The sequence below is a fragment of the Talpa europaea genome, assembly GCF_964194135.1.
Source record: "Talpa europaea genome assembly, chromosome: 8".
Lineage (NCBI taxonomy): Eukaryota > Metazoa > Chordata > Mammalia > Eulipotyphla > Talpidae > Talpa > Talpa europaea.
In genome coordinates this window covers 111,690,329-111,703,495 of record NC_140075.1, presented here as the reverse complement: position 1 = coordinate 111,703,495, position 13,167 = coordinate 111,690,329, and the positions used below count along the sequence as shown (strand labels likewise).

The window sequence follows — 13,167 nt, the reverse complement described above, 5'->3', positions numbered from 1 at the left end:
CAGCCCCCATCACCCCACAGGGCCAGCTCCAATGCTGTGTCTCCTCCAGATGCAGGCAGTGGAGAGGGCTGCAGATTTGGTTTCTGGATCATAGAATGGACCGATCAGGTGTGAGCTATGAGCTGATGGGTAAATGGTCCAATTGGCCATAGGGAGGAAACCTGTCCAATCAGACAGGTTGGGGGGACCTGGAAAGAATCTACAGGCTGTGGCAGAAACCAGCTGGGAAGAGACACTCACTTGGACAAGACTTCAGACTTGCTCGGACAGCTGCACTCCTGAGTGCAGCTTTGAGACCTGCTAGCTTGGACTTATTCGCTTAGGCTGGACATTGGTTTCTCAGCCTGGATCCTCTCAGAAGCATCCAGCAGCCACCCTCCAAAAGAAGAAAAGAAGCCACAGAGGTTTGCAGAAGTCAGGAGCCACTTCCTATCTCTGAAAGGATTATCAGGCCTCAAGCTGGATGTCTCAAAGAGCTGTTTGTTGTTGGTGTGAGCCAACAACTCACAAAGAGCTGAATGCCAATGTTGTTGGTGTGAGCCAACAACTCACAAAGAGCTGAATGCCAATGGCACTACTGGCCAGTGCTGTCCAGCACTTTTGATGGGTGACAGGCACTCTGTGTCCTGGTCACCTTCTGAGAGCTGTTGATCATCCAGCACCACCTCCTGGTGCTGCTGCTCTCTATTGTTTTCTGGTCCGGTGTCCGGTGCTGTCTATCTGACTGTAGCTGTGGCTGCAGTAAGTTGGATCCTGGCCCACTGCTTGCCAACATGCTGTGAGCTCCAATACCATCTTGGATGAGCAGCCTTTTGTTTAAGATTTCTGGACACTGTGTACACTAACTGGGGTGAGGCAGCCTGCCACTCATGGCCGTAGACTCTGTTTCCCTGTTTGTTAAATAAACCCCATTTCTGTTCCCTGAGCTTGAGTGGTCTAGCAATTGTGTGCATGAGTGAAGAAACCACAGACCTGCCCTCTATAAGGCAGCAGAACCTGTCCTCTATTGGGCACTGTTCTCTGGACAGCTGTAGCTCTGCTATAGTCCTGTTTCAGTAGGAGCACAAGAGTCCTGATGCGTAAATGATTCCCTAAAACTACTAGCAAATAAAAGATTAAGAAAGTCAACTGAAAATGAGCTTATGAATTATCTTTCTGATCATGGCTCTCAAACTGAAGTCTCTGCTGATCTTTTGATATTACTGGCCTGTACATATATACTGCCATGACGCATACTTTAACTTTTAAAATTAGCAACAAAGTTTTTTTAAATACATTTGATGAAAATTGAACACACTGCTGTGCTGGATTTGTTTTGGATTTACTTTAGGATGGGAGATTTGATTTCAATGGATTTGCTTTAAAAGGGAGTCACGGGCCTCCCTGGTGGTGCAGCGGTTGAGCTCTGGGCTGCGAAGCTGCCCGCAGCCTCTGCAGCGCCGGTTCAATCCCCGGCCGCCGGCGAGGGTCCCACATGGCGCGCAGACCTCTCCTGCTGCCTGCTGCTCCCCTCAGCAGTGTCCTCTGTCTGTCTGCCTGTTCTGCTCCCCACTCTGGCTCTGGTGAATTCTCTCACCCTCCCACACTTCTGACTATACCCAGTGCTTGTATAAATAAATAAATAAATCTTTTAAATTAAATAAATAAAAGGGAGTCAGCCTAACATATATAAGAAAGGTAGGATCATTTAGTGGGGTTCTGAAATCAGATTCCTCTGTGCGTGTGGATCCCAGCTTACTGCTTAGTAGTTGTGTCATCATGGGTAAGTTATGGGCATTTTTTGTGCCTTCGTTTCTTCCTCTATATGGAGAGATGAGACCCAGTCAAATGGCCAAGAGGATTAAATGAGATAATAACATGTAAAGTGCTTAGAGCTCAATAAAAAATTATTGCTCCTATTATGTATTACTTTTTAGGATTTTTGGAGTTTTGAACACTGTGTACACTAACTGGGGTGAGATAGCCCACCATTGTAGCCACTTGTGATAAAAAATACATGACAAGTTTCATTGTGGTAAAAACCACATAACATAAATTTATCCACTTATCACTTAAGTGTACAGAAGAGTATTGTCAACTGGATGCATGTTGCTGTACTGCAGATCACTGGACCATTTCCATCTTGCATGGTTGAAACTCTACTCGTTGAACAGCTTCCCGTGTCCTCTTCACCCAGTTCCCAGCAACTGTTCTACTTTATGTGACTGAATTTATGTACTCTTGATACCATATATAAGTGGAATCATGCAGCATTTGTTACTTTGTGACTGCTTTGTTTTATTTAGCATAAAGTCCTAAAGGTTCACCCATGCTGTAGCATGTGACAGGACTTTTTTTTTTATAGTTGAGTAATAGTCCATTGTACATACAATTATATACATTTTTTTTATCCAGTCAACCACCGGTGGGCACTCAGATTACTTCCACATCTTAGCTACTGTGAATAATGTTTCAGTGAAGATGGGCATGCAAATCTCTCCTGTTATTTGTTGTCTTTAACCTTAGTATATAAAGTGTTATGATTAGTTAAACTTCCTGTGCCGGAAGCAGAAATTGGTGAAGCTAATATTTTTAACAGTGTTGTAGAAGTTTAAGGTTCCTAAAGTATTAATTAGATACATTTTTAAAATGCTTACTTATTTAGTCAGTCAAAAATTACATGCAAAATAATTTGTTCACAGTTGCTAATGAGAGGATTAGAAAGAATAATACCACGACAAAACGAATAAAAAAATATCTGAGTACATCAGTAGCATGTTTGTCCGAAGGTATAAATGTCTTGTAAACACATGAAAGAAAAGAAACAGCATTAGATTCAACTTATAAACTAGATTTCGTGGGATACATGCTATTTCCTCATAATAATCACATTGAGAAAGAAAGGTAAGGAAATTATCCTCTCAGACATACTGATGGAAATGCAGTTGGTACAACCTTTAGAGAGGGCAAATTGATTGGGGGAGAGTATTTAAAACAAAAGAAGTAGCAGCCTTTTGATCCAGTTACTCAAGTTCAAGGAAATTATTTTAAGGAGCTAATCTAACATGGGAAAAGCTAGAAATAGCATGATGATTATCACAACACTGTTGTGAAATAGCAAAACAAACTGGTGACAACATGAATGTGGGTGTGGGTTTAACATGGAAATACAAGGTTTGGGGGCAAGGAGTGCTTTATCCCCCACTTAAAAATCTATTATGAACATATTTCCATAAAGATATATTTATATCTGTCAGTTTATAGCATTCTTATGCTGGTGATTGGTTAAGTTAATGTAAACCATATAGAAAATATGCAGCCATTAAAACAGTGATCTAGAGCTACCCTTACAGATGTATACAAATGCTCAAGATAGATACTTGAATGAAATAAAAACAATCTCCAAAACATTGACTACCACCCTGGTTTTGAAGGCCCACAGAAATCCACATATATGCATAGAAAATACATCTGAATATACACAGAAAAACAATCTATTACCAGAGGTTATTTCTGACAATAGAATTTTAAGTGACTTTTAAAACTTTTTCTGATGGATGTTTATTGAATTAAAGTGTTTCAGAAAAAGGCAACCTTGGTGTGCCTATTCCTGTGAGTTTGTGTGATCAGTGTCCAGACATTGCTGCATTGATATGAAAGATTGAGGGAGATGTGAAAGAAATAGAAAGCACAGGAGCGTCAATAATCACGAGTCTAGATTTGCCATCAGAATATCCATCTCTACCAACTGACTAATTCATTCTATTGTTAGAAGGAGATGGGTCGGCTAGTGAGGGAAGATCATCCATGTGCTGTCTTAGGGCTAGTTTCACTGGATTATCTGGTCACAGGCTACAGCTTTGGCCTTAACCAGCTGCCTCACAACTCGGGGACTTTGATTTAATACACACCTAGCCCAAGGTCAGTGTCTCATTGCTATTGAGAAACCAACTCAGACTACTGTTGGTGTCTTCAGTTTGGCTAGATAAAGGAGTCTGATCTTCATGAGTATGTTGAAAAATCTTTTTAGTGACCTGCGTTGAGCATGTACAGTTGATCTAGGGACTATCTGAAACACAGTGATTTCATCTGGTTGGGGAATAATAGTTCATCCTAAATTGTTCTATCCAGGTAACCACCTGTATTCACATTTAGAGTAGGTCACTTGAAGTAATAAGAACCTTTTTCCTGCTGGCTAGAGGAAAAGGAACTTTTTGATTGGCTTTAAAACTGGAAGCCTATTCAGAGAATTTCCAATATTATTGGCAGCTTAATATTCTGTCTCAGGTATTTGTGTCATCAGTTTCTCTCTATACAAACAGTAGCACCTTCTGGATTTCTACCCCACTCGTTTGGGATCACAGCACTGCCGAGTGTCCTGTGACCTCACCTCACCAGAAGTTGTACTGTCCTGCTTGCTCAGCCTCCAGTGTTGTCCCAGCTGACAAAGATCGTGAGTGGAAGACAGCCAAGCACTCCATATAGCATGAGGCAGAGGCATTCTGGAAGTTTGCTTTTGCCAAAAGAGAAACAGCCTCACCCTCACCTTGCCTCTAAGCTTTTTATAGCATCGTATAGTTGCACAAAAGACATAATGTGCTCTTTGCATTAAACAGCTCTCGACCTGGTTAGAGTAAGGTGAGTGATTCACGTCTCACATGCTCAGGAAGGTAAACTTCAGTACTTGAGCTGCCAGAGAGAAACATGTAAGAAGTGACTCTGTATACTGTGTTAAGAACTTTATCTAAGTTAGGGTAAAATCTCACATGGGAAGAATAATGCCTAGAAATGTTTGCTCTTCTGATATCAGAGAAGGGCTGCAAAGGAGACCTTAATCTCCAAATAGAGGTTAACTTTTGCCCACTTTGTCTCCCTTAATTTTCAAACAATGAATCAAGAGAGTTATTTCACTACAAAGAGCCATCGAAACTCTGTTCCATCACCCAAAGAAGCCCAAGTAAAGACTAAAAGGAGTGTTTTTCTGGAAGGAATTTTTTAAAAACCTCCCAGAATTTAATCTCTGAACAGTATTATCTTTCTAGTAAGAGCCCAGATCTTGCGTCCCTGTAGCCTTCCAAGTTGCAGTCTGTGTTCTGTCTATCAGAAATTCCTCTTTCCCACCCACGAGTACCCTTCTGTTGTGGGAGAAGGAGGGCCTTTCCAGTCTTTTGCCTGGGGCCAAGCCAGCCCTCAAACTGTGGTTTTCTCTAAGTCTCCTTGCTGAAGCTTGACTGTTTCCCACACCCAATAAAGAAGCGAAAGTCTTGTATATGTTGACCAGCTCTTGAGCAGAGGCCAGTGCTTACACAGCTCACATTCCCAGGACATTGACTGATGGCCCCCACTCCTGAGCTGCTGGACCACAAGCACAGAGTGCTAGGAGTGTATATCCAAACCTCACATTTCTTAGAAGTTATATAGAAAGAACATTATATAATTTTTCTGTCCATTTATGAATGAATACCAGGATGAATACAGTTCACATGATAGATCATTTGTGGAACTGTAGGATCAGGGCCCAGTAGGGGCTATGGGAGGCCTGGGAAGGCTGAGTTCTGCCATTGGTCTAAACATATCCATGCATGGGCCTGCTTTCAGCATTGCCTGAGTATTTTCCTGGGTTTCTTATCTGATTTTATTGCTTTAATCTCATTGCACTTAGCCTTGGTTTTGGTGAAACTCCTGGGAACTTGTCTGTATTACTGACTCTTTGGAAATTTGGATGATGTAGAATTATACTCATTTCATTAGATTGTTAGTGTATTAGAGTGTGATCACCAAACAACAGATTCAAACCTAGAAACTTTCTATATTTGGACAGAGTTTCTGCTTTTTTGAAATGCCTTGTGTTGTATTGAGGCTTCAGCAAGCTTGACTCTTTGGTAGAATGTGAATTATATCTCAGCTCAGTCAGCTTCCATTTGCCTGCATGTAACAGAATAGACCTTCTTTTCCCCAATCTTCCCCTTTATTCTTGCCCCCCAGCCTCTACATCTGCATAGAGACTTAAAGAAGTTAGAGCGCCCCCCACCCCATAATCACAAATCTAAGAATAGGCTCTCCCAGACTCCATGCTGCTATCAGAAGCCGATGCACCTCCCGTCTTCATCCTGTGAACCTTGAGCAAGTAACTTGCACCCTCCTTTCTGCCTGCTTCTTGCTAGATTATCTGTGTGCTGAGTGGAAGGAAGAACAGTAAGGGGCAAAATTTGTATACCAGTCCAATTGCCTCCTTCATAGAACTTTCCCAGAAACTGTACCTGGAAACTTCTGTTGACATTATACAACCATGTCACATGGTTATATCTAGGTTTAGGAGAGATTGGGAAGAGAATATTTTAGCTAGGCACACATTATTACCCAGACAAAATCCAGGGGAGTGATAGTAGGGAGAAATTATTATCGAGGCAATAAAGTCTTTATCAACATTTTATTTGGTATTTGAAGTGAAGGCTGATCTTATTACTCTGCAACATCAGTGTCTAAGGTCCTGCCACAAAATCTGCATGTAGAAAGGTGAATTTATTTTTGTTTGGGATCTGCATAAGAGCTTCCTTACATTTTGTGACTGAATATGAGCTGAACACAAATAACATACTAGGAACTATTCAAAGTCCAGAGAATGAGCATATTACAAGATTGCTTCTCTATGTAAGCACATAATTGCCTATCCTATTTTTAGGAATTTAGTTATTGGGGGGGAAAAGATGACTAGCTGGTAAAATGAGTTTATTACAGGTAGGCAGATTTGTTTGGCATCTGTCCTTTGGTTCCTCACTTTGGTGAAGGTTTGGAAAGAATGCAGCATTTGTTGGATGTCTGTTGTGTGCCTGGTATTTTGATTTGTTACAAGAAACCTTGATTGACTGCCTAAATAGGTTTGCTTATGTGATCTTTATTCCATCCCCAACAATCCAGCAAAGCAATTACAATGGCTTGTGAGGAAGCTACGGCTCAGGGAGTTTGAGTAACTTGAAAAGGTCTCTCACTGAGAAATTGACAGGCCTTCATTTGAGTCCAGACACATTTGACTTCATAACATGTCTTTCTGCTCACCTGAATCTCTTGCCTTTCACTGATGATCAAATTTGGCTCTAGCTGTGAGTGTTGAGCTATCCATTCCTTCTTCAGCCCTGTGTAATGGTGAGTCCTGAAGTAGGTGGTGGAAACTTTGGGTTCCATTTGGATGCTCTGGCTTGTCCTCAGAGTTATTTGTTACTTGCTTAAATCTTACTAGAACTTGACTTCCTTTTGATTTTTCAGTATTTCTTTTAATAAAGAACTATTGAATACATATACGTGGTACAAAATTCAAAAGGATACAGATAATATTTAGTTAAAAATGAGTCCCCACCCCCCCGCAGCTCTGGCTTACCAGTCCTTTTCCATGGTGGTTGGCACGTTTTTGTATATCCTTTCAGAATTATTCTATGCAGATATTAATGTTGAGTGGGTGCAAGGGTGGAGGACATCTATATCCTGTCTGCTTTCTTCCTTCCAGTTGAGTCTCTTGCAGAGTTTGTGGTCTTCAGACATGGACCCAGCAGGAGTGAGATGGAGAGGAGTGAGCTTATTCTAGATCCAGTCTCACAAGCTGGCCTCTTGCTGTACTTTGGTTGCTTGTCTGTGAAGTCTATCTGGAGCAGAGTCAGTCCTCCTGGACCCTCTTGGACCGTCTGAAGACCTCCCCACATGTGCACTGCACAGTTCTACCGCCTGGCTTTGCCCATGGCCTTGAGTCTTCCTTTGTTCCCCTTCTTTGGGTCAGAGATGGAGGCCAGGAACAGCTCTTCAGTTTTCCCTGGGGGGGGGGGGGGGTGTCTGCGGAAATGAGGGCCAACTCAGTCAGGTTGGTCCATTTGAAAATGCTCACATCCTCTCCCTCTGGCAAACATCTCAGTCCAACACGTGTACTCCTGGTAAGACCCCCGACCCCTTTCATGTCTGCTAGCCCGGGATCTTTATGCATAGGTCCCTGAAATGGGGCAATTCAAGGCTCAGCATAGAAAGGTTGGTTAACATTTTAGTAGAGCTACCCAGTTCGTCTTTTACAGCTTAAAAAATAAAATTCATAAAGGTCAAAAATAATATAAGTGAAGTTTATCTACAAGGTGAACATTTCCTAAGAGCACCTGTTCTGGGACCTCCCGTGGCCTAGGGGTTAAGTCTCAGAGCTAGGCACCTCTGTGGCCTGAGTTCAATCCCCGTCCAGGGAGATAACCCACATATGACGTAGCAGACCTCTCCTGTCTCGCACGCTGCTCCCCTTAGCAGTGTGTTTCAGAAGATCTGCCTGTTCTGCTCCCCACTCTGTCTCTGGTGAATACTTCTTCCCCTCTCCCCACCTCACCCTCCTCTGGTCTGCACTCCAGTTCTATGTTTAAAAAAAAAAAAAAAAAAAGAGCATCTGATCTTACTCCTTATAACTTCCTATGAGGAAAGGACACTTCTCCCTGTCTCTTTAAATAGTACAGATAGAAATCAATTGCCAAAAATCCTTTTAATAAACAGTTCTATTTTGTTAATTGTATTCTTTTTCTCTTAATAGTGTTTCACATTGAAAGCTTTCTAATGCATGCATATTGAAAGCAGTGTGGATAGTGTTAATGGAATAGTATCAAAATTATGCCACAAAAACACATTTTCTAATGAGGTAAATGAGTTGTAAGAATTTTTCAAGCATCTACTTGAAGGTGTACATAATTGCAAATATATGTTAGTGTTTCAATGGTGGTTTTTCAATTTTTATTTGTAGGTTTAACCTCTAAGCAAAACCACTCTTTTGATACTGCCTTCATACAGTAACTTGTAGTCATGTAGCAATTTTACTTTGAAAGTGTTTTCAAATGTAAAATCTTGCCTTAATAATTAGGTCAACAAGGTGTTACTATGCCAGAATTCTACAAAGAGCCCTCAAGGCTACGCTTCCTCAGGCTCCTGGTTTCTGTTCCAGCCTCGCCTCCTTGCTCCAGGCTCACTTTGCTCTAGCCAGCTGACTCCCAACGTGAATTGAGTTAAGCTTTGTGCTACATCTCCAGTACTTGACATCCATTCGTTAAATATGTGGTGACAGTCATTAAATATTTGTTGAATTTAACAATGGGGGAAATGCAGACCAAGACCAGATGCAGATAAGAAAAAACTAAAATGGGATAAGAAAAAACTAAAACTAACTCAAACTGTTGATGGAAAATTACTATGTGAAGCACTCAGAACAGTGCCAGGTATAGAATCTATTAGCAAATTCAATTGTGGTCTCTATGAAGTCAGTTCTCAGATTACTTTGCTGAGTTAATTCTTTTCTAATGAGTAAAGGGGGGATTCATTAACATTGTTAAAAAAAAAAAAAGAACAGATGCTTTTCTGGCTCTCTCCTATGGACCAATATTAGTACCCAGGTGTCCTGCTTCCTAACCCAGGCTGCTTTTAACAAGATCATCTCAATGTTTTAAGAGATTGCCCTTCTCTGAAGCCAGACTTATTAGAGAAGTTTTTCCTTAAAAATTATTTTAGCAGTCCACCCTCTTCCTTTTGTCCCATTCCAGGATTGCAAACCAGTCATTCGCTTACAGCATGTGAGTTGTGAAGGACATGTCCATCGGGTTTTTTTTTTTCTTCTTCTTACAGGCCATCTTTGGCAGCCAGACACTACCTAACTCCAATTTATGGACAATTCACAATGGTGCAGCGTGCAGAATTTCAAGTGCCGCAGCCAATGGCCAGAAGTCAACCAGTCTGCCACAAAAAGTGGTACCGCCTCCAAGTTCTTCCTCCCTCATCCCTAAGCCCCCATCCAATCACAAACAAATCCTCAGAAAGACAACATCCCAGAGGGCTTCGAAGTAAGTTTTCAATAATCTTCTGTTCACTTTCTTCTGGGCTATTCTAATTCTATATTAATTCTATGTGATACAAAATTCTATGTAGAATTCTATAATTCTGTATTAATTCTATGTACTCTTTACTTATGGCACCTTCAAAGCAGTTGTACTGAAGGTTGAAAATAAGAACACCTAATGGGAAATAAAGGCTAACTGCTTCTGAGCCCTAGCTGCAAGTCTGAGTCCCCTGGCGAGCCATTAAAAGGAGCAGGAGTCTGAGCTCTGCCCCGTGGGAGGGGCAGGCCCTGCTGTCAAGCTGCTACCTGTAGGTTATTGCTAACTTCTGCTGGCCTCTGGCAAGAGCTACAGTCAGACAGTGCACCAGGCAAACTGGGCTTCAAGAAAGGAAGTAAAAACTTCCTCCTGGATGTATCTTCTCTTCGTCATTCTCCAGAGTCAAAGCTTTTCAGTTTCATATAAAATTTTTCACCCCTCCCTCCCACCCTGTTTGCTTGTTCACTTTTAGGCCCCTGAATGGGAGAACATAGGATTAGGGTTTCACTGAGGGGGATTAACCCCACTAGTCAGCAGGCTCTGTGTGGCAGCCATGTTTCTTATATCTTTTGTGGTCTATTTATTTTACCTCAAAAAGACATTTCCATGCCTGAATCAAATTTCTGTAGATCACAGCCTCCATTCCACCACCACCCATTTTTTAGCCAGTGAACCAGGAATAGACCAATAAAGGGGGCTAGTTGATTCTAGCAGCCCATTTAAAATTGGGGAACCTTTCACAAATGTCTAGAAAATGCAGGCATTTCCCTGATGTATAAACATCTAGAGGAGATTTATGCTCTCATTAAGGCCTCTCTTTCATTTGTCCTTTACAAAGTCAGTTTTAGTTATAAGAATCCTGGGACACAAAAAAAGCAGTTACTGTTTTTTTCCCTCTTGGACAGTGAATCAGTTTCTAGATTTAGATGGCAAACAATCCCTGTGGCTATTTAATTATAATGCTGCATCACTGATTTATCCAACAAATATTTATTCAATGCCTACTAAGTACCAACCACTGTTCTAGGAATAGTTGGCATTGTAATGGCTTTAGAACTCTCTGAAACAGCAGGGAAGGCTGCAGTGCATAGTTGAAGGCCAATAGCCCGATAGAAAGGAGACTGTATGGCCCCTGGTCCTAGAAGGAGTCAAGACAGATCCCAAAGTCGCTGTGAACCAGACTTCCTGCATTCATAACCCCACCCCACACTCTATTAACCTAAGACTTTCAGCAAGTTATAGGTTACTTTACCTCTTGGCCTCAGTTATCTCATTTGTGAAATGAGGATAATAAGAATATCAACTTCATAGGATAGTTGATAAATATGAGCAGAGTTAATACATGTAAAGCACATAGAACAAGACCAGCAATAGAACAATTCAATAAACCCTAGTCCCTGGCACAAGCATTCTCTAACCACACGCTGCTTCACCAGTTTGAGAACTCCACCATTAGGTGGGAAAGTTAGTGAGTCGGATGTGAATGTTGAATTTGCCTGTGTGCTCCTTGGTTGTGGATTTTCCCTCTGTTGCCAGTACCCTGATGCTCCTTGGCAGCCTGTATGGCTGGCTGATGGAGGGGTGGGCTCAGCAGCAAGCGGCAGGACTGGACACTGAAGATGCCACTCACTGCCCTGAATTTGCTGCTGCCAGAACTCTCCAGCCTTCTGAGATGGAATTGCAGCTCTGTGGACAAACTTTGCTTTGCTGCATTTTTGTGGTTTCTTCTCTCTAACAGTCAGGAGTGTGGGAAAACCGGAAACAGCTCAGCACCAAAAATGCACAGAAGGGGGGAAAAGCAAGATTTTTTTCAGAATTGAAGAAATATAATCCAAGTATCAAAAGGCATGCTATAAGGCGTTGTTCCAGGAAATAGTTTCCAATTTGCTTTTAAAACTCGAGCACAAGTCTCTGTAGCTAAATAAGTTAGCATTAGTAGAGACGTTACTGTTCTCTCATTTACATGTAAAATGTACAGTGGTGTGAAGACATCCTGTTTTTGATATTCTTCTGACTTTTAGGAAAAAGAATAGCACTGTTTTGATCTGAACTGACTCAATGAAAAGTTCTATAAAGTAACCAGAAAGTTTTTTGTTTAAATTTTTTTCTATAAATTAATTTCAGATTTACAGAAAAGGGTTAAAGATAATAGCAAAGATAACTACCCACAGTTATTAACATCCTATATTGCCATACTAAGAATCTGTCATTACTGTCTACAAATTACACATTAGTATGAACTAAACTCCATACTTTATTTGAACTGATGAAGTTATTTTTAATTTAGAGAAATCTTTCATGACCATGAGTATCAGCCAGTATATTCTTTTCCCAAAGTCATTCTTATTCCTAGCCAGCATAGCAAGTCCCTTAAAATTTATGCAGCTCAGCTTCCTATTTAAAATTGTGGGAAAATAGTACCTGCCTCTGAGGGTTATTTAAAAAGAAATGAATTAATGAATCTCAATCAAGCACTAATACAGTTCCTAGCATATAATGTATGCCAAATAAGTGTTAGGTATTATTATGGCTAGCACTATACAGGCATTTCAAGAAATTTTCATGTAAATTTTTACTTTCTGTAAAATATGTTGCTTCACTTGCTGAGATTTGCATATGTCCTTTCCTCTGGCTTAGTTCAGATTAATCGGGAACATTCAGTTATGACTGGTGATACTGAGTCACACTCAGGAATGCCATTGTTGCCCCAAGAGACACAACTAATGAGAAATTGTAATGAGCTTTTGACCATGCCAAGCCCTGTGTTTTGGGGTTAACTTCAAACTTCTAGCACAGAAGTTGGCATTGGACAAATATAGAAGCACTTTCCAAGAGCATCAAAGTTTCCACATCCTAGAGGGTTGACTTTAGAGAACAATAGAACATAAAAGATGGAATGTCGTTTAGATTTTGGTGCAAAGGGAGTTGAGAGTCAGAACAGTGGGGTCCTATTTCTTTATGGTAATATTCAAGTCACTTTCCCTCTGAATGTTTCAGTTTCCCATCTGTAAAACAAAAACCACTGTCCCCACTGAATAATTAACCAAAATTACTTGTTCTCTGTCTATTCCATTGAAAGCTTTTTTATGAGCACATTTGTTTTCTAATCCTGATGCTTTACAGCCATTTTCCCCATCCCCTCTTGGACCAGCAGTTCTTTGAATAGTTCTCAAAGTCATATACTTATATTTCCTTCAGCTAAATCTCATTTGTCAATTCTGGGACGAGAGTGATTTAGATTTTTTTTTTTTTACCTTCCCCATAGTGCCAGTAGCCTTTCTTGATTTTCCTTTCTAATGTTTGCAACACTTCA

General features: G+C 40.9%; 1 protein-coding gene across 1 annotated transcript in view; it reads left to right on the top strand.

Moving 5' to 3' along the window:
• TTLL5 (tubulin tyrosine ligase like 5) overlaps positions 1-9,825 on the top strand; it is a gene marked incomplete at both ends in the record, with an annotated part of 184,253 nt that extends 174,428 nt beyond the window's left edge. The window contains one exon of the mRNA XM_084241198.1: positions 9,607-9,825. Within this exon, the coding sequence (XP_084097324.1) occupies positions 9,607-9,825 (219 nt within the window). The remainder of the gene's footprint in view (positions 1-9,606) is intronic.
• Between the last annotated feature and the right edge of the window lie 3,342 nt (positions 9,826-13,167).